General features: G+C 44.2%; 1 protein-coding gene across 12 annotated transcripts in view; it reads left to right on the top strand.

The window, feature by feature from the left end:
• The window catches only part of AKAP13 (A-kinase anchoring protein 13), a 1,236,163-nt gene that overhangs the window by 841,652 nt on the left and 368,895 nt on the right, over nucleotides 1–25,616 (top strand). For 7 of the 12 annotated variants that reach the window (XM_085644483.1, XM_085644482.1, XM_085644479.1 and 4 more), the window contains one exon: nucleotides 19,955–20,071. The exons of the other annotated variants lie outside the window; for them this stretch is intronic. In XM_085644483.1, coding sequence (XP_085500609.1) covers nucleotides 19,955–20,071 — 117 coding nt within the window. The remainder of the gene's footprint in view (nucleotides 1–19,954; nucleotides 20,072–25,616) is intronic. 12 annotated transcript variants of the gene reach the window in all.

The following is a 25,616-nucleotide window of genomic DNA, read 5'->3' as shown; positions in this document are numbered from 1 at the left end:
CACTGGCTGGCTTATTATTGTTGCTAGATACTTGACTGGGCTTGCTGTAACGACTGTAACGCAGTTATAATATGGAGTCGTTCCATGGAAAGATTTATGGTATATTTGACACATTCTGCAATTTATAGATCTTTAAGCTCAGGGATAAGCATCTGTTGTATTTTGTTTTGTGGCTTTGCAGAATTTCCTCTAACGCAGAAGAGATGGTGTTGGTAAAGCATGTTGGGACCCACTTGGGCAGAGAAAAGGTCTGGCACTAGAAAACTGTTGACTCTGTAGAAACCACAGTGTCAAGGTAGAAATGCTTCCAGTTGTGTGAAGAAAGAGCACCTGGTAGTCTTTGTGCTTGTAGTTACGCTGGAATTATGATACTGAAAGGGAACCAAATATAATCAGTCCAGCTGAAAGATTATTTCACAACAAGTGACGCTCCAGTCCGGGAGGTGCCGCACTTGATCTGCTGGTTCAGCGTTTATTAGTTTTAAGTTGATAACTACAAGATTATTTAAGAAACTAAAAACATTGTGCTGGAAGGGGCCTAAAACCAAAGGATTAAGTTGGCCTGTCAGTTCAAATTGTTTCTATGTAATGCTAACATTGTGACTCGTTGACGACTAATATGGTCAAATTGAAAATTGTTGCTCTTTGAAGGCGATAGGCTTAAACAAAGTCAAGGCACGTTGCTTATACTGCAGGATAGCACTAATGTGAACTGTTTTCAAGCATTACTACTGTTGTTTCAAATGCACACATATCAGTAATTCTGTTCCTCTCTTACCATGATGATATGTTCTGTCTGTGGTAGTATTCACCTGCACATCCTTCTGTGGGATAAGAAGGCTACTTTACACCATAGTCTTAATTTACCTCTTGCCCTGTGTCGACTGAACACATTGATATGGCTCTATAATAACGAAATGCAAACAAACAGCCACTCTTTTCCAGCATTGTAGTCCCACCTGCTAAACACTTGTAGCTAAAATCCACTTCATTGGAAAGCTTTGCACAATGTGTCTTTGCTTAGAATGTTGACGAGAAGAATTTTTATAACATGAACCATATATGAAACCTTTACATGATATTGTCAACATGTTAAAGGCATTTTCAGTGAAGCAGTTATTTTTAGGCCACTGTTATGTTGAATTTCAACAATATTAAAATATGTATGGATATATAGTTTTTCATACGATTACTGTGCATGGTTTTAATATAATTTGTCATGCAGTGAGATATTGTTTAATGTAGTCTGCTGGAAAAAAATCATATATGAAAAATTTGATTGAAGAAAGTAATCTTTCTTGTGAAAGATACTTCCTTAAAAGTATCCCACTTTTGATGCCAAAACCTTTTCGATCCTATATTAAATGTTAAGATATACTATAAAATGTGTAAAATAATGTTAAAATATATCCTGTAAAAACAGTAAATCATTGCTTGAGTTGGTAGTGTCTTAAATTGAAATGCATTACAGATAAAACTTCAATACCCCCTTACAAATTAAATAAATCGGTATTTAGAAACCATGTTCGGAAAACATTAGCAGCTCCTTTTTAGCAATTTGCCAACACTGGGCAAGTTGATGTCGTAAGTACTTCTTAAATCCTAGCTTCATAAGATGGAAGCAGACCTGCAAAGCTCACATCTGATTTTATTTTTTTTTTAAAAAAAACCTTTATTACAATTTCAAAAAGATACAAGTATGAGCCTACAACCAACAGGCCGGCCGCTAAACGCAGTGTAAACCTAGGCACGACTTAACATGCACATCAATGAAGCAGCAAAAGAGTTACTAAAGTGCTAATTATCGCAGTCAGCCACAGCCGCAGTCCCTAAACAGGAAAGGTTTCATATTTTTGAAAAACAGAAAACATCAAACTCACAAGGCAGAGGAGGTTAATGGCAGAAACATGTGCTCCTCGTATCGAGGGAGTAAACCAACCCGGGTAGACAGAAGGGGGGGGGGAGGGGGGCAAGGCAGAAGCGACAAAGTCGCATGTTGCAGGAGCATACAGGAATGCGGGGGGCTAGGGAGACAGAGCGGCATCCATCTCGCGCGTCTGGGGCGGGGCGCAAATACGTCTACGATAGGAGTTCCAGGGACCCCACACCTTAATCCACTTCCCAGGCTTGCCTCTCGCCACATACACCGTTTTCTCTCTAAACATACACCAGTCCATGTGTTCCTTCCACGCTGAGACCGTTGGTGGCCTCTGGGAGCCCCACAATTGCGCAATGTCACGCTTCGCGATCATATAGCCTAGAGTCACCCATTGCATCTGCGTCACATTGTAGTCAGTCGGCTCCCAGACATTCAGCAAGCATCTACGTGCCTCCGGCAACAAGGCAACATGCGTGACTTCTTCTAACACCGCATGCACTCTGCACCAAAACCGAGTCACCTCCGGACACTCCCACAAGATATGGAGAAAAGTCCCCAGTAGCCCACAGCCTCGCTTACACAAACCATCCACCGAATACCCCATACGCATCAGGCCAGGCCCCGTGACGTACACGCAATCGGGCCGGGATAGCCACCTCTTTCGGGGAGGCCACCGCTGACACCCAATCCTCGTCGTCCAGTTCTATACCGTCTGCAATCCATGTCTCCCGCAATGAGGCCAGCAAACCCATTCGATCATTGATAAGCTTTTTATAAATCAACGAAATGGTGCTATCCGGCACATAGCCATCCAATACTCTGTCTTCCAACGGGGAATGCTCCGGAATAGCCGCCACGTCTGAAAACACGGAACACAAGGCATGGTGAACTTGAACATACCGATAGTATTCCCTATCATTCAACTGGTATTCCGTTTTCAGCATGTCGAACGTCTTAAATTTCCCTTTCGTCCAGAGATCCCCAACCGTGCTGATACCAATCGTATCCCACTTCTCAAAGCCTTTCGTAGTATACAGACAACCCAAACGCTGGGACGCGTACAATGGCGTAGCCCGAGTCAAGCGATCCCTCCACCCCATCGCCGCATTTGCTGCATGCCACACCTGCACCGCGACCCGCGTCGGGCCCGTCAACCGCGCATCAAGGGACCCCGAGTATAGTGCTCGATTATAGTCTCCGCCTGGCAGTAGCAATTTGTCCATCTCAAAAGCCGGGTAAAAAAAGCAGGGCCATACATCCCGTGATTGACGGCAGCCAACTGGGAGGCCCAGTAATATCGCTTAATGTCAGGGAGGGCGACCCCCCCGTCATACCACGGTAGGGTCAGTTTAGCAAGAGCAATCCGCGGCCGCCCATCCCAAAACAATCGACGCTGGAGACACTCCACCTCCCGAAAATAACGGGCCGGCACTACGTCCATAGTGTTCTGCAGGGCGTACAAAAAGCGTGGTAGCGACATCATTTTGAACAATGCTGCCCGGCCGAGCGGCGAGAGCGGCAGCCGCCGCCAACCCGCCACATCCGCCCTTAGGCGCTGAAGGGGGGGGAGAAGATTCCAATCATACCGGGCCACCGGATCCAGGGTTATAAAGATACCCAAATACGTGAACCCCGACTCCGCAATCTGGATAGGGCACCCCCGCGGAAGGGGGGGGCCTCCCCGGAGAGAACGTATACACAAGACTTAGCCCAGTTAATTACCAATCCGGAGTTGCGACCAAAGGAGCTCAACACATCCACCAATACAATGAGCGATTTACGCGGAGATGCAAGATACAAGAGGATATCGTCCGCATATAGGGAAACACGATCCTCGTATTCCGGCGTCCATCTAAGGCCACGTATCGAGGGGTGCCACCGCAACCATTCCGCAAGGGGCTCCAAGCAAAGCGCAAAGAGAAGAGGCGACAGCGGACATCCCTGTCGGGTGCCCCTACCCAAAACAAAGGGAGCCGACACCCGTCCGTTGACCACCACCTGTGCCAGTGGGTTGTCATAAAGCAATTTCACCCAACCGATAAACCCCGGGCCAAACCCAAACTTCGCCAACGCCGCCCAGATGTATGGCCATTCCAAGGTGTCGAACGCCATGGTAGCGTCCAAGGACGCCAAGATGGCCGGCTCACGAATGAAGGGGGCGCGAGCAAGGACGCCATGCAGTCGCCGCAGGTTCAAAGCGGTATTGCGATGGGGTATAAAACCGGATTGATCCTGATGAATCAGGTCGCCCACAACCTGGATCAGACGATTGGCCAGTACCTTGGCGAGGATTTTGGGCTCCGCGTTTAACAAAGAGATAGGCCTGTAAGAAGTACACCGATCCCGCGGCTTCCCTTCCTTATGGATAACAACAATAGTAGCAAAACGTTGGTCAGAAGGGAGGGAGCCCGCCGCCTGAGCCTCAAGGAACATGTCCCGGAGATACGGGGCAATCGCATCTGGGCGCAGCTTATACAATTCGATGGGAAGGCCATTAGGACCCATGGCTTTACCCGAGGCAATGGAGCGAATGGCCAAAGCAATCTCATCTGGCGATAGGGCCGCATCCATCAATACTTTATCCTCACCAGATAGGGAAGGCAGAGTAATATCTCGAAGCAGCAGTCGAGAGTCTTCCTCCGATCGCTCTGAGACCGGAGAGTAGACCCCGTGAAAATACTCCGCAAAGTAATCAACAATGTCACCGGGGTCCGTCACACGCACACCATCCACCCTCTCAATCTCCGGCACCACTCGACTCGCTCTCTCCTTCTTATCCAACCAGGCAATCAACTTCCCTGCCTTATCACCCATATCGTACAATCGCCCCTGTTGCTCCCTGCCCATACTCTTAGCAGATTCAGTCACCAGCACCTTATAGTCGGCCTGCTTAAGCTCCAGCACATGCAATCTGTCATCCGTAACACCCTGCTCCAAATCACTCTCCAACTCGGTGATCTCATTTTCTAGCCGAACAACCTCCTGCGCCTCGCATTTTTTGGTGTGGGAAATGAGAGATAGGGCCTGGCCCCGGATCACCGTCTTAAAGGCCTCCCAAAGGGAGACGGCGGAAGACACCGACCCCACGTTATCATTAAAATAGTGTTCCAAAGACTTAACTAGGTCTGCACGGATCGTGGGGTTTCGTAGGTACCAGGGGTTGACCGGCGCCACCCTCCCCTCCGCCCCCAAGGCGATATCTAGGTGTAGCAAAAGAGGGGAATGATCAGATATACCACGTGCCAAGTGTCGCACTTCCCCGATCATCCCAGCTTGTGCCGCAGGCACTAGCATATAGTCAAGCCTCGAAAGACTACCGTGGGCCCCAGAGTGGAAGGTATATTGCGCCTGTCCAGGGTGTTTCAACCGCCAGCAGTCTATCAATCCCAGGGTATCCAGAAAGCCCCCCAGCCAGTTCTGGGCCCGAGGGAGGTCCCTAGGGGGGTGTCGATCTTCAACTCCGGAAACCACTGCGTTAAAATCCCCCCCCCAAGACCAAAACCCCCCCCCCCGGAAGCCCAAGTAGCAGGCGCCCCAAATCAGCAAAGGTGGCCGTCTGCAGGCCCGGCGGCACGTAGACCGCGACCAGCGAAATCAATCTACCCTCCCACCTCCCCACCAGCGCAGTGTAGCGCCCTCTGTCGTCGTGGAGCACCTCATCCACCACCAGCGGGAGAGAGGTCCTGACCAAGATGCCCACTCCCCTCGAGGCAGAGGTGAAACCAGAATGGGCCAGGAGGCGATATCCTCGTCTGTTCATGGCATGAAAAGAGTTCCATATGAGGTGCGTTTCCTGCAAGAACACAATGTCAGGCGAAATACGTTTCAAGAACTGCAGGACTACCCCCCCCTTTATCCTGTCCCCTAGCCCATTCACATTCCAGGAAAGAAGTCTCAGTCCCCTACCCCCCATCCCTCTCAGCACAAAATATCCCCCTCCCGGGGAGCACAATCATAATAGCACAGCAAAAAATATTACCCCGCCTTGTGGAACAAACAAACAAACCCCAACCCCCCCCCATCAACCCCAACAAAACTCCCCCCTCCCTGCACCCCTGCGTGAGCCCGAACAGCCCCCCCAACATGCAGTGTGCCTGTCGCCCCAATATGAAGAAAGGACAAGAAAAAACCCCAGAAGGAGGAAAGGGCCCCGGCAAGCCCCTCGCAACCTCCAAATACCACGGGGCAAATCGTTACAAACTGGAGTCCAGTGCAGCCACAGGTGCAAAACGTTACCAATACAGTCCATCACCAGGATCACAGTTCCATTCCTTCTCCGTCAAACCCTCTCCGCTCTCCGCCATCCGACCCTCCCGATCCCGACTCTTGGGCAGGGCATCCAGCCACTCTCCCACCGCCTCCGGCCGGTCGAAGAAGTCCATGTCTCTCAAGCGCCGTTTGATGGCCGAGAAACCCATCCGTTGCGTTTGAACCGCTTGTGTAAAGTCTGGGTAAAAGCTAACATTAGAGTTCTCAAATCGTAATGGCCCAGCCACCCTCGACGCCTGCAGGATAGCGTCTCTATCCCGAAAATTAAAAAGTCGGGCAATGATAGGCCGCGGAGGGGCACCCACCTTGGGCGCACCCCCCGGGATCCTGTGGGCCCGTTCCACAGCGAAGAACTTGCTCAGCCCTTTGGGTGCTAGATGAGTCACCACTAGATCCTCCACAAAAAGATCCACAGCAGACTCCTCCGACCGTTCGGGCACGCCGAGAATGCGGACGTTGTTCCGTCTGGCCCTGCCTTCGGAGTCCTCAAGGCGACGCTCGGTCAGGTCACTGGCGAGCTGCAACCTCCGCACCGTCGTCTGCAAGGCGGCCACGTCTACCGTTAGGCTCGACGCTGCTTGGGTCAATGAGTCGACCCGGTCATTGGTTTTCGACAGGTCTGCTCTGACCAAGGTGGCATCAATCAGCACCGAGTCCAATTTGTTAGCCAGAGTATCCAATTGCTGGTTCACAGTCACCTTCATCTCCTCAATGGCCCCCATGACATCCAACAGGGTCAATTCGGACGATGCGCCCGAGGCCTCCTTGGGCGGCTCAGGCGATTTACGCGATCCACTAGGGGATCCCTTTGGCTGTGCATAGCGGTCCATATTGTTGGCCTGGGAATAAGCTCCCCTCCGGGTAGATTTGGGTTTCAGTTTGTCGCCGTCCACTCTCGTCGTCAGCAATCAGCAAGGTCGGCACCCTCCAGCACCCGGAGGAAGGCCAGGGGATCCGGGCCGCCAACTGAAAGAGGCCTGTTTACAGTTCAAGACTAGGCCTTGCACTCCGTACCCTGCACAGCTCTCCCAATGTCCCACGCATCAGTCTCGGTAGCTCAACTCGAAACCGAAAGTGAAAGCACGGGGTCCGGGGCAGGCCCAGCCTGGCATGCCGCTGTTGTTCAATTCGCACCAAGGCCGGAGAAGGCGGCAAACTGCAGATCGCCAAAAAAAACGTTCCCGGAGTCCAATTTCGATTTGGAAAACGAGTGGCACCTTAGCGCAAGATCATAAACAAAAGCCCATCGAGAAAATCAGGATTATAACAGGATAGACGTGGGAGGTTGCGGAGGCCCTCGGGAGCCACAAGCCTACGCGGCCATCTTGGTTGCGCGCTAGGCTCCTCCCCCCACATCTGATTTAATACATTTTATAATGACAGTTTTCATGTTATAGCTTGACACACAAATTCATGTTTAGACTTTTTGTCTGGTGTGTACATTTAATTTGCTTTTGTTAATTTTTCCAGTGTGAGTATACTTCTACCATAAAACTTGATTATCTTACACTGCTTGACAGTATTCATCTTATAGCCACTTGACATAGACTGAAGTGTTCCTTACAAGACCTCTCCCTGACTTTTAGACCCAAGCTAGAAGAAGTAGGTAAGTAGGGTGAAACAGTGGCAGTACTTGTAGCAGGTGGTCGGTGGCCATCGGGCCTACAGTGGGAGAGGAGTGCGAGACTGCAGTGCATACTATAAGGGCACAAAACATTCCACGAGGATCAGCAGAGGCTGTTCTTCAGCCTTGCTGACAGAGAGCTATGAGGCGGTGGTAGCTAGGGGAGCCTGAAATGTGACCAGAGAACAGTAGCGCTGGCAGCCGTTTGGGACAGCATATGCGGGAAGACGCAAGGGCATGGTGCTCCAGTGGGAGGCTCCTCTTTTGTCTCCCTTGATTGTGGTCAGGGCAAGAGGCGACCCAGCCTGGTATTCAGCCAGCTAAATTTGAGGGCAGCTGGAGACAGTGATAGCCTCTAGCATAAACTCACCTTAAAGACTCCACAATCATACTGAAAAATGCAGTCCGAGCCTGAAGCTAGAGGTAAAAACAAAATTGAAGCTTGCTTGATTAGAGGGAAGATCAAGCTGGGATAGATCACTGCATTGCTGTTTCACGATCTTGGGGGGCAAACACTACGTGCTCAGACATTTGGATTGCAAAGCTTGCATGTGCTTACCCTTATTAACTTAATTGCTTGACTATAGGTGCAAAGGCTCGTTAAGTATAGGCAGCCCAACAGAAATTGGCCACGGTAGCATTGACAATTGGTTCTCATATTTGACCATCAAGGACTTATTTTCCTTGGCACCTTTAAAGAGAAAGCAAAGGGCACAAAGCATCCAACTCGATCAAGCTGGCAGCAGTTTTTCATGTTGGTGTAGACAACTCAACTCCAGCCCTGACATGGAGACCTGGACGCATGTACCTCTACTGCACAGTAACCGTCTTTCTCGGGTATATTATCACATTGCAGGTAAATAGACTGGGAGTTTTTTTACATCAAGAATTGATTTCAGTACTTTTCTTCGCAGAACTTTACTTTGCAGGTAAGTTAGTTTTTAATTGATTAGGGACCAGATGTACGACCATTTGCTTTTGCAACTCTCAAATTGCAAAAAATTGTGAGTCGCAAAAGCAAATGTACAACAGTGTCAGAGACACTGTTAGCGATTCCCAATGGGGTCGCAAAATGCGAGGTTCATGAATATTAATGAGCCACTCGCAATTTGCGACCCCATTGGGAATGGCTGGCCTCCCAGGGATGGTGGCCTGCTGGGCTCAGCAGACCTCCATGTCTTGGACTGCTTTTCAATAAAGCAGTGTTTTTAAAAAATGCAACCCGTTTTCCTTAAAGATAAACGGGAAGATTTAAAAAAAATATATATATATATATATGGTTTCACTTTATTTTTTTTAAGGGCAGGCAGTGGTCCCTAGGACCTCTGCCTGCCCTTAAAAAATATTTTTCCATGCATTCCCAAAGGGGAAGGGGGCCCTGGGGACCCCTTCCATTTTGTGAATGCTTTACCACCTACTTGAAGTAGGTGGTAAATTGCGACTGTTTTGCAACCGCAATTGCGGTCGATTGGCGATTCTGCGGCAAAAGTTTTTAACAAGCGTGGCCTCCGCCATTTACTTTTTCTAAAGCTTCCTGGATGGGCCGGGTCACTGGGTAAATGCCTTTTATATGGAGGGGGTGCATGCGGCCCCTATCCCTTGAGGCCTAGCCAAATTACAATATGGAGATGGGTGCACAAGGCATCAAGAGGCGTAGGTGTGCTGGAATGGTGATACTTGCCTTTTGGTCCCCTTTTATCTCTCATTTAGGCATTTCTTTTTTTTATTTATTTTTTACATATTTTTAGTTGACTGCACCTCTTTGTGTTTTACCCTTTGTCCCGTGTGTTTTCATTAGTTGGTCATTATTTATGATTATTTTTCTGGCATGTTCGCCAGTTAAGACAGAGAGCAAAGCTGAGTCTGTTAAATGGTAAAATCATAAAAAAATAACTTATCAAACTAATTTTAAGTAAAATGTAGGGAAATTGGCAGGTTTAAGCAGAAGTGTTGTGTAATGTAGTTCATTTGAAGCAGCCAATATACTTTAGCTTCTTAACTCGTTTAGAACATATTTTTTCATGATTATAGATCTACATTTTATAGAATTATATATTCAGTTTTTGCCATACATTTCAAAAGACAGTCATATTTAGACCGATATGTCAGTCACTAAGCAACACCACCACCACAAAAATATAAGAGCAGCAGTGGTAAAAAAGTAGCTTAGTTTAATTTGCGAAGAAGGCTCTTTCCATATTTTCTGTAGCTGCTAATATTGTTTAACAAGGCAAATTATTGGCACCGGTTTAGTTACCAATGAATGCTTTAAATGTCTAAAACTGACCTCTTCAGAATGCAAGTACGAAAACTCTGAATTTCAGTTAATAAACGTTCCCAATCCTGGGAATGTTGCTGTTAGACTTGCCCAGGGAATAGAGTTTGAAGGCAACTTTACTATCATTGCCAAAGAATAATTAAAAAATGCAACCAATTTTTGTATACGTCTGTTTGCTGCACAGTTTTGATAAACTTTATAGGCGCTACTGTACTAGATTAAAGCATGGCAGACCTGTAGAAAATATATGTGACCGCTTAGAAAGCATAATTTGGGGCAGTGGCAAATTGCTGAGCATTCATGAATTCTTCTGCTACCTGAAAAAAGAAGACTTGAACTATGTATTTTTTTAATTTCTACTCTAACTTCTTTTTAATATCAGTATCTTTTCAGCTTTTATCAAATATGATTTTATGACTTCAATTTTAGCATTTGTGCAAAATCTAAAGCTCTTGCCGTTTCCTGCTAAATAAATACAATGTGCCCGATTTCACAAACTGTGTTTGGTAGTACGTTAAATAGTATTACAGAACTTTTTACAAAATGTTATTTACAAACCAATGGGTGGAGATCTCCTCCTCTATCTCTCCTATCTTTTCTATGTGGAGATCTCCACACACCAAAGTATACTATTTTGTAGTAAATGTCAGAGGGACCAGGAACGTTGTGGGAAAATGGAGAATAATTTCTCAAAAATGCATGGGTTGAGAGAAACTTAAGGAGGGGTTTGGAGTGCATATGGTAATTCAAACCACATATACAGAAAAGGGTAAGACCATTGCAATTCACAAAATGCACTTTTAAAGTTACTGCAGCCCTAATGGTGTCAACACAGGCATAAATATACTCTAGCTCAGCCTAGGCGAAAGTCGGGCACTACAAATGGCCAACCACTCGCACTGCAGGAGAGTGCCGTGAATTAAACTGGCACCCCATAGGAATTAATAAGTAGTTAAAATATTACATTTATTAGTAAATACATTTGTTCTAGACTTAAATTCTAGATCACTATTTTTGTTCTAACACAAATTAAGTGTAATTGTATATTACTTTTAATATTTTGTGCATATAATTTACTCAATTCTAGCTTAAAAATAATGAAATACAAACTTTTAACCAAGTTTACTTCCAATAAAAGTGGTAATGTTGGAGTGGTGTTTTTTTAGAACTCTTTTAAAAATTCATTTTTATAAATGAAATTAAAATATTGAAATGATTTAACTTTTTAATACACATTTAATCTGAGAAGTTATTGTGCTATAATTTCTTTTTCAGCCCCAGTTTAATATTTATTATAAATTATGTTTCCTTTTATATTGTACATTAAAATATTTAAATAGTATTTGATAAAGTTTATTTGAATTTCTCTCTACTTTGCCATAAGGAAATCCCCACCCCAGTGGCAGATATCTCCACCAACGGGTGAAAAGCTATGTATACCAATTTTACGTTTGTATATCTGTTCAAAGGAGGCCTGTAAATTTACCTCTGTGATTTCGGGTCCATTGGGTTAAGTAAAGAAAGTGTAGTGTTTCACCTTTTACTTTTATAGTTGTGTGGATTGTGAATTGCAGGCTATACTTTTTTTTACAGCATGCAAAGCATGTGGGGAGCGTGTTAACTACATGTGAAGCCATTCATATAAAAATAGCATAAAATGAGTGTACTTACAGCTGAGCATCCACTGACTTGGACTAATTTCAATTCACCTCCTACTAATCCAACACAGGCGAGAGTTTGAAGAGCAGTGTCTGGTGTCATGTCGTTCCAATGGCTCTGTTGATGAGACAGAAGAAAGCTAGGATATTCAAGAAAATGTTCTCATACTTAGCCATGCTAGAGGAAATGATTAATAAGGACGATAAATTATAACTTTTTAAGTACTGCGTGGTGTTATAGTTGTTTTTATTTCTTAATATTGTCGATACTAAGAATTAATATTTGATAGTGTCTCATGTCCCTGCCGCATGTAACCATCTACATGGTTAGTGATTGGAGGGGTGATCTTCATCATCCATGTTGTAAATCAACACCTTCCCTGCCCATATTAACTTGCTTCATGCCCTTTTTGGCCACTAGCTCCATCCAGATGACCTGTGGTATGATAAGAGGCATGTGACAGGCTATGAAAAAAATAGTCATGGGAATGCTTGAGCTCTCTTCTAACTGTAGGCTGCATTTCTATCCATTGATTATTTTCTCACTTTGGCCAGAGCGAAATGAAGATCTCTCCTTTAAAGCACACATCAACTCAGCGTCTATAGCCACTTTTCATTCACTCAGTTTACCTGGTAGATCTTTCAATTTCTTCCACAGAAACAACAGTGTTCGAGGCATATGAGCTGTAGATCATATGCGTTAGCATAGATCGCCATCTGGTGTTGGGCTTGGATGTTTGCACTTTGTTTTTCTTCGAAGAAGTCTTCCTAGTCACGAGGTAGGTGACTTCTCCTTACGATGATAGTGCGCATGGACCTCGACTCTATCAACAGATTATTTTTTTCTGCCTTCGGGTTCAGATGTGTATTGCGCTGCTCCGGTTTGGTATTGTTTTCAAACTTTTTCGACGCACAATCCTTACCACTAAATGGTATTGTTTTCAATTGTGGTTTCCCTTTTGACACACATTGTAAAATCTAAGTACTTTGATCAACGCTTCAACGCAGGCCGTGAGGCCTACCCGCGTCGGTCACGGCAACAGTCCATGGAACGGACTCCATCTACGAAATGCCCCGGTGCGGTGCTAAGTTCCCACGCATGGACCTGCACGAGGTATGTAACTCTTTCTCTCCCCAGAGCACAAAGAAACCAACTGCGAGGCCTGTCAATCATTCCGATTGAAGAAAACAATTTATGACCGTCAGGCTCGAGGTCATGAGATGAGACGCGGCACTAGTCCGGTGCCAGATATCTTCGGAGAAAAGTCGGAATTCCAACCCGCGCCAAAGAAGAAGAAGAACAAATTTCCGTGTCTGAAGCAGACTACTCCGACATGGAAGAGGACTAGATCGTCACTCCGGCTCAACGAACTGTGAGTAACGAGCCCCAACTGCCCACAAAGACTCCGGTTACTCCTTCGCCTTCGGGCTCAGGTCGACACTGTGATACCATTTCAGATGCCCCGCCTTCGAGCCCGGCAATGAAACATAAAGACAAGTCTTCTGGCTCAGGTTCGAGCCGACCCCATTCAGGTGCCGAACCCACATCCTCGGCACCGAAACACAAGGTTAAGCCTGACGCTCCACTGTCCGCTCCGAAGACATCTTCGGCACCAATAGATTCCCAAAAACTGAAGACTTCGGAGCCGATACAACCAAAACCAAAAGCTTCAGAACCGACACCGGCTAAACCGAAAATATCAGAACTGAAACCAGTTAAAGAAAAAACTTCTGAATCAAAAGAAAAGCCTTTGGATCCGAAACAGGGAAAAGTCAAGCCTTAGGAGCCAAAACATCCCGCACCGAAGAGCACCGAACCTAAAAAGCACAGAAGCCCTCTTATACCTTCAGAATATAAACAGACTGCATCCAAAGAACTTCCCCCACAGGAATCTTTGGATCCGAAACAAAAACAGTTGCATATTGACCCAGAAACGGGAAAACTTCGAGCAACACTTCCTACAAAACGGACGCTGGACCTCCCTGTAGACTACTGCATAACACCTGACGACCTAGAAAAACTGATGCAACACTTACCAGACCAATCCAAGGCTAAAGCTCACGACCTCATTCAAGAGGGTAAGCTTATTACAAACACTTCCATCAAATGTGCCCTTGATGTAGCTGATACAGCCTCGCGTGCAATTAACACCAGCGTTTTGCTTCGACGACACGCTTGGCTTCGAATCTCAGGATTCAAACAAGAAGTGCAATCAGCACTGTTTAATCAGCCATTTGTTCAAGAACATCTTTTTGACCCCACAGTTGATTCTTCATTGGAAAACATGAAAAAAGACGCAGAGACTGCTAAATCCATGGGGGCATTGCAACTGTCTTCTAATAGAGGCTCTTTTCATCGCACCTTTTATAGGGGTGACTCAAAGACAACTGCATCAGAAAACACCTCCTCGTCTTATAAAAGCCCCAATCAATCCTCCTGGCAGAGGATATTTTCGGGGAGGATACAGAGGGAATAACAATAGAGGAAGAGGCAGAGGAGACTCCACCCGCATTTCTCCTACCCACAGTGACTTCCCTCCACTACCCCCCGATCATTCCACTCCTGTCGGGGGACGTCTCTCACAGTTCCTACCTGTCTGGAATTCCATCACAACACACAAGTGGGTAAGATAAATTACCCACTATGGTTATTGCCTGGAACTTACCTCCACTCCACTAAACATTCCTCCCAAACATCGTGCGATGTCCTCACAACATCTCACCCTCCTGAAACAAGAAGTTCTCTCCCTATTACAAAAACATGCAATAGAAACAGTCCCCTTAGCTCATCAGGGCACAGGGGTTCACTCACTCATTCCCTGCTTGGGATTCACAGTAGACCTCACCAAATCTCATCTCCAACCGTCCAGCACACAAGTATATCTAGGAGCTACAATAGACACTTGCAATGCTCTAGCCTACCCCAACCCAGTCAGGATACGCAACATACAGGCTCTAATATCACAATTTCAACCTCAACACTCATTACCAGCTCGAGTGTTCATGCAATTAATAGGAATGATGGCCTCTTGCATTCTAATAGTCCCTTATGCAAGACTCCAGATGCGTCCTCTGCAGGAATGCTTAGCACGTCAGTGGAACCAGGCTCAAGCACAGTTGACAGATCTGGTGTTGGTAGACAGCCACACCCATCGCTCTCTGCAATGGTGTAACGCACAAAACCTCTAAGGGCGGCCGTTCCACAACCCAGTTCCACAGATAGTGCTAACAGCAGACGCATCGCTCACCGGCTGGGGAGCTCATCTACAATATCATACCATTCAGGGCCTGTGGACCCCACGGCAAAAGTATTTCCACATAAACTACCTGGAACTTCTGGCAATTTTTCTAGCATTAAAAGCCTTTTAAGGCCAGCTACTACACAAAACTGTCATAGTCCATACAAGCAACATGACAGCAATGTACTATATACAAAAGCAAGTAGGTACACACTCCCTACAGCTCTTGCGTCTAGCTCAAAGCATATGGAGATGGGCCATTCCTCAAAAGATATAACGCCTTGCAGAACACCTTCCAGGAATAGACAATCAAATTGCAGATCTGCTTAGTCGACAGCAACAACAGATCCACGAAAGGGAGTTACATTCTGAAGTTCTCCTTCCATTCTTTCAAATGTGGGGCTACCCAGAAATAGATCTGTTTGTGCCACACACCAAAACGCAAAATGCCCAAACATCGCGTCCAGGTATCCACACCCATTATGCAAAGGCAATGCGCTATGGATGAACTGGTCCGGAACATTTCCTTACGCATTTCTGCCTCTCCCACTCATTCTATTAGTGGTTCGGAAGCTCCAACAGCATTCACTCAACATGATCCTAGTTGCTCCCACATGGGCTCGACAACCGTGGTTCACAACTCTGTTGGAACTATCTGTAGTTCCCCATCAAAAACTACACCTCTCACCTAAGCTTCTCACTCAGAACCATGGAGAGATAAGACATCCAGATCTCAATCAACTCAACCTTGCACCTGAGATCATAGAGTTAGGCTACCCTATCTCCCGCCAGACTGTATGAACATCATTAACGAGGCTATACGTCCTTCCACAAGATAATGCTACGCAGCAAAGTGGAAACGATTTGTAATTTACTGTACAAACAATAAATCAATCCACTAGATGCTTCTATTCAAAACATAATTTGCTATCTCTTACATCTACAATGCTGTAACTTGGCATACACATCTATCCAATTGCATCTTGCTGCAATAGCTGCTTATCTACAAAACAGACAGCACTTGTCTTTGTTTAGAGTGCCCGTTATCAAAGCATTCATGGAAGGACTCAAGAGAATCATTCCCCCTAGAGTTCCACCGTCTCCTGTTTGGAACCTTAATATCGTCCTTACAAGACTCATGGGTTCACCGTTTGAACCTATGCACAAATGTGAACTACAGTTCCTCATTTGGAAGGTAGCCTCCCTTATAGCCATCACATCTCTTACAAGAGTTGGTGAGCTCCAGGCACTAACCATACAAGAACCATTTTTGCAAATTAATCACAACAAAGTGGTTCTTAGGACTAATCCAACATTTTTACCTCAAGTGGTTTCTGCCTTTCACCTCACTCAGTCTGTTGAGCTACCAGTGTTTTTCCCTCAACCAGACTCAGTGGCAGAACGTGCTCTTCACACACGAGATGTTAAAAGAGCAATACTTTATTACAATGACCGAACAAAATCTTTTAGAAAAAACAAATAACTCTGTTGCTTTTTCACCACCACATTAGGGCAATCACATTTCAAAAACAGGTATTGCACGATGGATAGTTAAATGCATCCAACTATGCTACATAAAAGCTAAACGCACATTTACTATTCCCCCTAGAGCGCATTCCACACGCAAGCTAGGGGCTTCTATGGCATTCTTAGGGAATATACCCTTAGATGACATCTGCAAAGCTGCAACTTGAGCTACACCTCACACATTCACGAAACACTACTGTGTAGATGTGCATGCAAAACAACAAGCTAGTGTGGGCCAGGCTGTCTTAAGAACACTTTTTCAAACTACTGCAACGGAAACAGGTCAGCCACCGCTGGGAAGATAACTGATGTGTAGTCTATGCTAACGCATATGATCTACAGATCACATGCATGGAACGTAAAATGCTACTTACCCAGTATGCATCTGTTCTTGGTATGTAGAGCTGTAGATTCATATGAACCCACCCGCCTCCCCGGGTACCTTTATCTGCTGCAGTATAATTTTACTTAGATAAAACACACATGGACATCCTTTTCTATTCTTACTAACTCCATCACCCTTTATGGCGAAAACACTCTGGGGATTGAGTTGATGCCCATGCGCACTATCCTTGTAAGGAGGAGTCCCCTACCTTGTGACTAGGAAGACTTCTTCGAAGGAAAACAAAGTGCAAACATCCAAGCCCAACACCAGATGGCGATCTATGCTAACGCATATGGATCTACAGCTCTACATGCCAAGAACAGATGCATACTGGGTAAGTAGCATTTTCCTTATGGTGGTTGATGTATATGACGGTTGCTTCTTGCATCCTTTCACAGCCTGACTATTGTAAATGTCTCTACCATGGCCTTCCGAACTAGGCATGTGGCAAAATACAACGGATTCAAACTTTTGCTGTTCGGAGGATCATGAAATTTCAAATTACAACAGCTTTCATAGCACTATACTATCTCCATTGTGGCAGATGTTTCACTTTAAGAGGTTACATGTAATCCTTAACGCATGCTATAAAAAGGGTTCTCTTTCCAAGAGCCATTTGATTTTGTTTCTCCAGTTAGGAATGTTGGAGCTCCAGACCTTCCTTTGGGCTATACACTGGACTGTGTAATTTCCTGTATCAGTCCTTTAAATCATTATCACTGCACCTCTACAGCCTTGTGCCAAATGCATATACATCATTCTTGCCTTCAGTCCAAAAGCAACCGTCTAGTCTGAACAGCTAGGCTAGTTTGGCCAGTATCCATGCCTGGCCCAGGGGTGCAGGATCTCAACAACTGCTAGAAGCAGTACTTCACTATGCCACTATATGGGCAAGAAACGAGTGTCAAAGCCATTTTACTTTCAGGACATTTCCTATGTGTATTTTGTGTGCCGTATTCCACATTGCAAATAACCCAGATCCATTGAAAATGTAACAATCATTACCGCTGCTCCATCATTGTGTATGTCATCTGCAATGCCAGGAGACACCTCATGTAAGGTAATGCAACTTTCTCTGCAGCCAAACAAAACAGTTGCATATTCTTTTGCTCAGTGATTACTACTTAATTTGACGCAAAATACTAAGATATATGGCTGCTTCATCTTTAGAAGTATGCATTGCACATGTGGTGGCATCCACATGTTTCTTGAACACCAAAATGTAAGTTCACATGTTTGAACACATGTTCCTTTGCACTGATGGATGGATTTATATGTGAGAATGTCATGCATAAACACTTAACCCTTCAACCAGTTGACAGTGTGTAGCTTTAATGCCTGCATTTCCTGATACCATTTTGTCCTCTGCAGAGGGTATGACAAAGCACACCTATACACTCAGATATACCTTTGGCACTATTTTGCTAACATTCAGAAATGATACTTCATGAAAACACAATACAAGTAAAACACAATGCAAGTAAAACTAATGTATACAAAATAGTACATTTTTTTAATAGATGCTCTTTATATATGTACTGAGCTTCCACTTACTTAGCATGAGCAGAGGTGTAGGTGAAAGTAGATGGAGGAGGTATGACAGTGGATGGAGGAGGTATGACAGTGGATGGAGGAGGTATGGCATACCTCCTCCATCCACTGTCATACCTCCTCCATCTACTGTCATACCTCCTCCATCTACTTTCATCCTAGTACTTTGCACCCATCTGCCTCCTCAAATTATTCTTAAAGATAGGTTTCACTAAGTTCGATCAGCTGCATATTAACTGTAGGAACAGTAGGAGAGCAAACTGGATCTGAACAAATTGGAGGTGTTTGCCATTGACTGCCCCACCCTGGGGTTACATGAATTACAAGTGCCTGTGTGGTAGTCGGGTGCTGGGGCAACCTTTTGGTGTTTAAGAGTGCAGACCAAAGCATGACATTAGAGGATCTAACTAAGAAAGCTGATTACTTGTTGACAACTACAGTGCTGTAGTACCCCTTGGTGTTCTTCCCCCTCAACTGTATGCTGCAGGCATTTTGGCAAGCATCTTTAGAATGATTCATCCCATTCTTCTCCCTCTTCTTGTCTTACCAGCAGGGCACATTTCCAATTCCAGTGCATTCACTATGTCATTGATTTGCTCCTATGTGGCCTACTAGGAAGATACACTAAGGTTATGTGTGATAGCAAGATGCACATCTGCGTAGTGCTCCCCCCACCTAAGTGAAGATACTGTCTGTATTCATATTGATGGGTCTCTTCTTCATGTAGCCATTCTATCACAATAGTTTGTGACTCAGTACCCAGTGATGACAGCACATAGGAGTGTGACATTTCACCACCTACGGGCAGATTTTCCACTAAGGATTTCCACAATACTATCCCTCTGCATTATAATATATCACATATAGTTAAGCTGGTTCTTCTTCTAGTCTGTTTGTAGCTGCACGTGCTTGAATGTTAATGTGCACGACCCTTTATGGCACAAAAGAATACAGATATAAATTAATTAAGGGAATCATCGCAGCAGTTCACTTGTTTGATTACTTGGACACTCAGTGTAATACAGTCACAACCACCAAAGCAAGATAGCTGCTTATCCTGTCAATAAAACACCAACATTAGATTGACATTCTATTAAACTATGTGAAGTATTAATATATGCATTGATAGGTTTTGTAAACATGTTCTGGAAATAGAATTTTCAATCATTGATTTCCAGAAGATGTCTTGAGGCTTGCATGGCTGCTACCTGTGGAAGGGGATGGGATTTTTCTTTTCATGCATTTAGTACGATTTTTAGGCTTGTCCATTAGAAACTTACCCTTACATTTAATATAGCTAAAGAGCAAACCATTAAAGCTTATCATTGTCAAAATCCAGTTGGATGTATAATAGCTGTATCTGTTATTCTTAGGATCAATGTTTGAGTCTATGATTCCACATAGACGATATCTGCATCTCTTTGCTTATGTGTGTCTAAGACCTGCTGCAGTGTTTTCTGTTTAATGTGTCTGTGCTTAATTAACGTTATTCTTTTCTGCGATTGTATGCATGATCTAATGTCTGCTATTAACCTGCTTCTCAGCCCAGGGGCGGACTCGACCAAAGAGGCGAATATCCTTCTCCTTCAACCTGCCACCGCTCGTTAAGTCTAAAAATACCTATTCTTTTGGCTCTTCTTCCAGTGATGAGGAGTCAGATAGTAAGTAAATCTTTTACGTGAAACCTGTCCCTTTGTAACAATAACGTCTCTGGTTTTGCTTTTTGATTCGCCACCTTGCCTTGGTGAGCATCAAAAGAGTTGTCTAATCCTCACTTTGCATGTACCATACTAAATTTTAATTGTTAATAGTTATCACTGTTCGTGTTGGTAAACACTGCTATAACTTCATTATCATAGAAACTAAAATCCACTTATTGCAGTTGTCTGGTTTTATTCAATTTAATGAAACTCTTCAAAAGATTGTTCCTCAAATTAAGGTGTTGCAAATTCACAGCCGTGGCACGGATTAGCAGATTTAACTGTTTCTTAAACGGTATACAATTTTAGCCCAGTAGATTGATCTGTAAATTTGTTGTTGAAATTAAATATGTACTTAGTACATTACACACCAATTCATTATAACTATTTAAGCTTTCCATCCAAGAATAGGAAAATTGTAACAAGTTATTTCCTATAGCAACATCCATCTCTCTCCTTTAGGTATGCTTTGCAAGGCCGTCTTTCCAAGTTAGCATCCCATTGTACACCAGTTTTGAGCCATAGAATTATCAGAAGCAAGATCAAATACCACTTAGTTTGAAAATCAGCGGTGGGTTGTATAGTGTGCCCTGTGATAATGTGGATAGTAATATTAACAAATTACCATTAATTGTGCTGTGTACAGATGACATTCACAAACCCCATGATCTTTCACACGCTACAGTTTTTGTGACTCAAGTATTTTAAGTTGGAATTTAAGCTTTTGGGTCTTTTCAGTTTTGGTCATAGTCAGCGATACTATTTGTTTGTAAAAGGCCATCCCATCAAAATAGCTCTGCATGCTGTGTGCATAGTGCTTTGTGAAACCAGCAGGTTTGAATTCTTCTAGAGCTGCTACTTTGTGTACCATTGCATTGCTTAACAATGCTATCTATTATTCTAGCATCAAGAGAAGTTTTAGTGTCTGTACTGCTCTCTAGAAATGCTCAGTTATTCTTCGATATTGTTAAACATCACGTTCAACATTTATCCTAGAGTTTTCTCTTTAATAAGATGATTCACAAATGTGCTCATCATACATTTTGAAGGACGCTGACATTTCGGTGTTGTTTTGCAAAAGAGAAATAGTTCTCCTTCATCGGTACTTTTGCATTGATTTGTAAATTCGATTATTACCTAAGAATATATATATTGCAACATAAGCTTATAAGTAGCATATTCTATGTCGTTGAATAGTACGCTCATTTAACAAGGATTTTGCAGATGGATTGGAGGGCTGTAAAATAGTTTTAAACACTTCCATTCAAAACAGAGAGGGAGCAAAATGTATACAACCGGGTCCATTTAATGAAACAAAACAGCGATCATTACCTAGGCAAAAAATAATCAGAAAATGAAGCAAAAGATACATTTTTTGCGTTTTGTTATGAACTACACTGCAAAGCTGGTTGCTTTCAAAAGGAAGTTGCAGCTTCAACACAAAAAAACAAAAGCTTGGTTCTTCACGATAATGATTGATTGTTGAGACAACCAGGAGATGTTTTTTGACCTCGGGGTAGCAACATTTACAACTACAACCTCATTGGTTTTGAAATGCATATGAATAAAACGTAAATAACTCCCCCTGGGCTATGTAGTGTCTTTGAACTAAACAGAGAAGTATTTGTATATACTTTACCCCAATACTGGCTGGTGCTGAGAGTATTCACAAAATGCAGAGTACCTGGGATTAGAATGAAGACTCTAGTGTGAGCAAGACAAGCCTGATTCTCCCACATAATGACCATGCCCAAAGGACAAGTCAAAAATGACCAAAACTCAAAAACCTTTTGTAGTGTCTTACTGTCTTGCTTCTCAGAAGAATGTTACTCTATGACTATGTTTTGGAATGTGGAACACCAGCTTGCTAAAGAACGCTGAGGAGCTTGTCAGTTGACAGTTGCCAGTGTCCGGTGCTGGATGGGGTCTCTGTTACTTGCTACTAAATAAAGTCAACTTCAACTCTACTGCTGCCTGCGTTCCTGTGAAAGGTGAATCTTACATTTAGCGACGACTGGGGAACAAGAAGACGATCCAACACACCATCTTCTGGGTGACACTTCTGTATTCCCACCAGGTCCTGCCTCATCTCGTTTTGAAAAGAAGACGCCCAGTATCCTACTCCTACGTTGGATTTCATTCTTCGCTTCCATAAGCTCCTCGCATTCCTTAAAGATATCGCGCCCTGGTGAGGCTTGTTGCAGTGCGTGAATACGTCAACGAAGGCGATCTCCGTCACATGAGTTGAGGGGTTGCTAGGATATGTCCTAGTTACTGGTGTCGTGCCTTGCAACCAAGCTTCGATCACCCTCTCTCACCAAATGTGTGGCATCATCTTGTAGCGAGCGTTATTTTGCTTTGGGCTCCATGCACGTTGCAGCGTTTCATCGCTGACGCGCACAGCTCTTCGAGTGACTTGTTGCCTTGCAACCAAGCTTTGAACACCCTCTCTCACCCAACGTGTGGCGTCATCCCATAGCGAGCACCATTTTGCTTTGGGCTCCATGCGCAAAGCTCTTCGATTTGATTTTTGTTGATGCACTGTGCGCACAAAGTCCCGCTGACGCACACAGCATACCAGCATCCTTTTTTTTTATTTTAAAGTTTTTTTTTTTTCCCCCAGAGATCAGCATAGAATACAACCAAATTCAAAAAACAACATTAATATGAGGTTTTAGGAAAAAGGTTACAGAATGTTACCTGAAAGATAATAGCAAAGCATCACAATAATAGAAACCTTTTAAGAAAAATGAGACCATATATCTCCAAAAACAGAAAAAAGAAACTAAGCTAAACCACCGTAAATAAAACAGTGCACCAGCTCGACTTATAAACCTGGGTTGTTATAATTTCTATGAGTCCTTCCATCTTGCTAGGGGGGCCCAAATACCCCACCCTAACATTTTCGATTTTTTTCCCCTTCCTCTCGTAGATAGCTCTTTCCATTGTATTAATTGAAAGTAAGCGCGATAGCCATTGATAAAAGGTGGGGGGTGAAGGGTCAAGCCAGGCAGAGGACATACTCATCCGTAATACAGCCGTAACCATAAAGAGAAATTGATATGCCATATCATTCTGTTCCCTACAGCTTACTCCCAGCAAGACCAAAGCGGGTGTTAGTATAATTTTTAGCCCCAGAGACCGATCTAAGAATCTCGTGATGGATTCTAACAGACACTGAAGGCGTGGGCAAGATGCAAACATATGCACGAGATTTGCTGCCAACCCGCCACACCGCGGACAAGTAATCCCCGAAAGCCCGCCCCACTTCGCTATTCTTGCGGGAGTATAATATAAGCAAAAACTATTTTGAAATGTTGCGCTTGGAGCCCAGCAGAACACAAAACCATCTGAGCTAATTCTAGAGATTCTGCAAGCCCCTCTGGTGCGGCCCCCACACGATCCACCCACTTATTCTCATGCTTATCCAGAGCATCTTGTTTTAATGCTATCAGTTCTGCGTACAATAGCCGGATAGTGCCCTTAGTACTGCCCCTGACAGTATCTATGATTTTATTTCTGCTAAACCCACTATACCCCCCCCCCCCCCAATTTTTTACCAAAGAAACTACGCAGCTGCAAGTATTTAAAAAGTTAGCCCTTTCGAACCCAAACTCCAGCTGAGTATCGCCAAACTGGTGAAACCCATCATTCGCTATTAAATCCCTGGCCATCCGAACTCCCTTCATTGCCCAGACTGCCATGACCTCATCTGAAAGATTTCCAGAAAAGTGGGGTTTTTATAAAGCAAAGTGTAATGATAAACTCGCCCCAGACCAATCTTCCTTTTTAATCCCCCCCAGATCTTAAAAGCAGCTTATAAGAGTCTTGAATTTTGTCCTTTTGTAATAACTGGGTTCCGTAAATTTCCAAAAACAGCTCTCTGCATGTTCCCCCAATAACAGCGTATAAACATAGGGGAGTTCTGTTTCCCCTTCCAAATCCCCAGAAAGTGACCCAAACAATATACCCATATATTGGAGAGCAGCAGCCCAATAATAACTTTGAAAATCAGGAACTGAGAACCCCCCTTTCTCCCGTGGCAACGACATAAACCGGACAGCCCTCCTAGTTTTCCCATGTGCCCAAATAAATCGATGAAAGATACCTTCCAGGGTAATAAACCAATGCTTTTGAAATTCCAGCGAGATTGCCCTAAACAAATAAAGAATTTTTGGCAAAAACATCATCTTCACCACGTTACATCGTCCAACCAGTGATAAATGAGGATTATTTAATCTGTCAAAATCAGCTCTAGCCTTCCTGAATACTGGGTTGATGTTGGCTATCAAGCTCTCTAACTCAGGCATAATCGTAATTCCCAGATATACTGCTGAATCTGTGACACGAAGATCTTCACAATTAACAAACTGATTCTTTAAAACGTGCCTTTTAGTCCGATTCAGAGCATGTCCTGAATATGTGCCAAAATCTTGTGCTATTGACTCTACCACCGGCAATGCCGAAGATGGATCGGCAGTAACGATGGCCACATCGTCAGCGTAGGCTAAAACTTTTGTTTCAGTACCCTGGCAAACAATTGGGGGATTCCATTATTGGCCTCGAATAACCGTAATAAGGGGTCCATATATATTGCAAATAGCAGGGGTGAAGATGGACACCCCTGCCGGGTCCCCCGCTGAATAGTAAAGGGCAGAGTATTATCACCATTTAGCCTTAGGCGATCAGTGGGTGCCGAATATAATGCCTCAATTTGCTTAATGAAGCCCTCCCCCCAACCCAAACCATCTCATCGATTGCCATAGAAAATCTCAGTAGACCCTATCAAATGCTTTCTCAGCATCTAATAGCAAATCGGCCATAGGGTCTCCTGAGATCTCCGTGGCATCAAAAAGTGTGATCACTCGCCGTATGTGCTGCGTGGTCCCCCGGCCGGCTATAAATCCTATGTTGACAGGGGTGAATAGTTTTCCTTAAAATATTGTTTAGCCTAGTGGACATAGCTTTCGAAAAGATTTTGACATCACTGTTCAGTAATGTAATGGGACGGTATGAACCAGGCTGCCTAGGTGGCTAATATTTTTTTTAATTTAAACTATGACATCTGCTCCGGCCCAAGACTTGGGTGCAGGCCCCCCCCCCCTTTGGACCAACAGAATAACCTCAATCAAGTCTAATCCAAAAATATCTATAAATATTTTGTAGAACTCTAATGGAATCTGGTCAGGGCCAGCCGCTTTACCAGATGGTAAATCTTGCAAACCCCCAATATTTCTTCATGGGTCAGCACCCTCTCGAGTTTCTCCCTATCGATAGGATCCACCTTGTGTATAGAAATTCTATCTAAATGGTTGGGTATATCCAGCGCCTCCTCTGACGATTGTTTATAATATAAGTGTTGATAAAAAAGCCTGAACGTTTCTCGGATTGCTTAAGAGTCTGTTATAACCTTTTTATTAGCATCATAAATTTCCAAGATCTCGCCTGACGCCACTGTTTGTCTTACTCTTACGGCCAGAGTATGCCCCACCCATTCATTATATTC

This window comes from Triturus cristatus, chromosome 3_1 (genome assembly GCF_964204655.1).
Source record: "Triturus cristatus chromosome 3_1, aTriCri1.1, whole genome shotgun sequence".
NCBI classification, from domain to species: Eukaryota; Metazoa; Chordata; class Amphibia; order Caudata; family Salamandridae; genus Triturus; species Triturus cristatus.
This window is presented reverse-complemented; position numbering and strand designations above follow the sequence as displayed.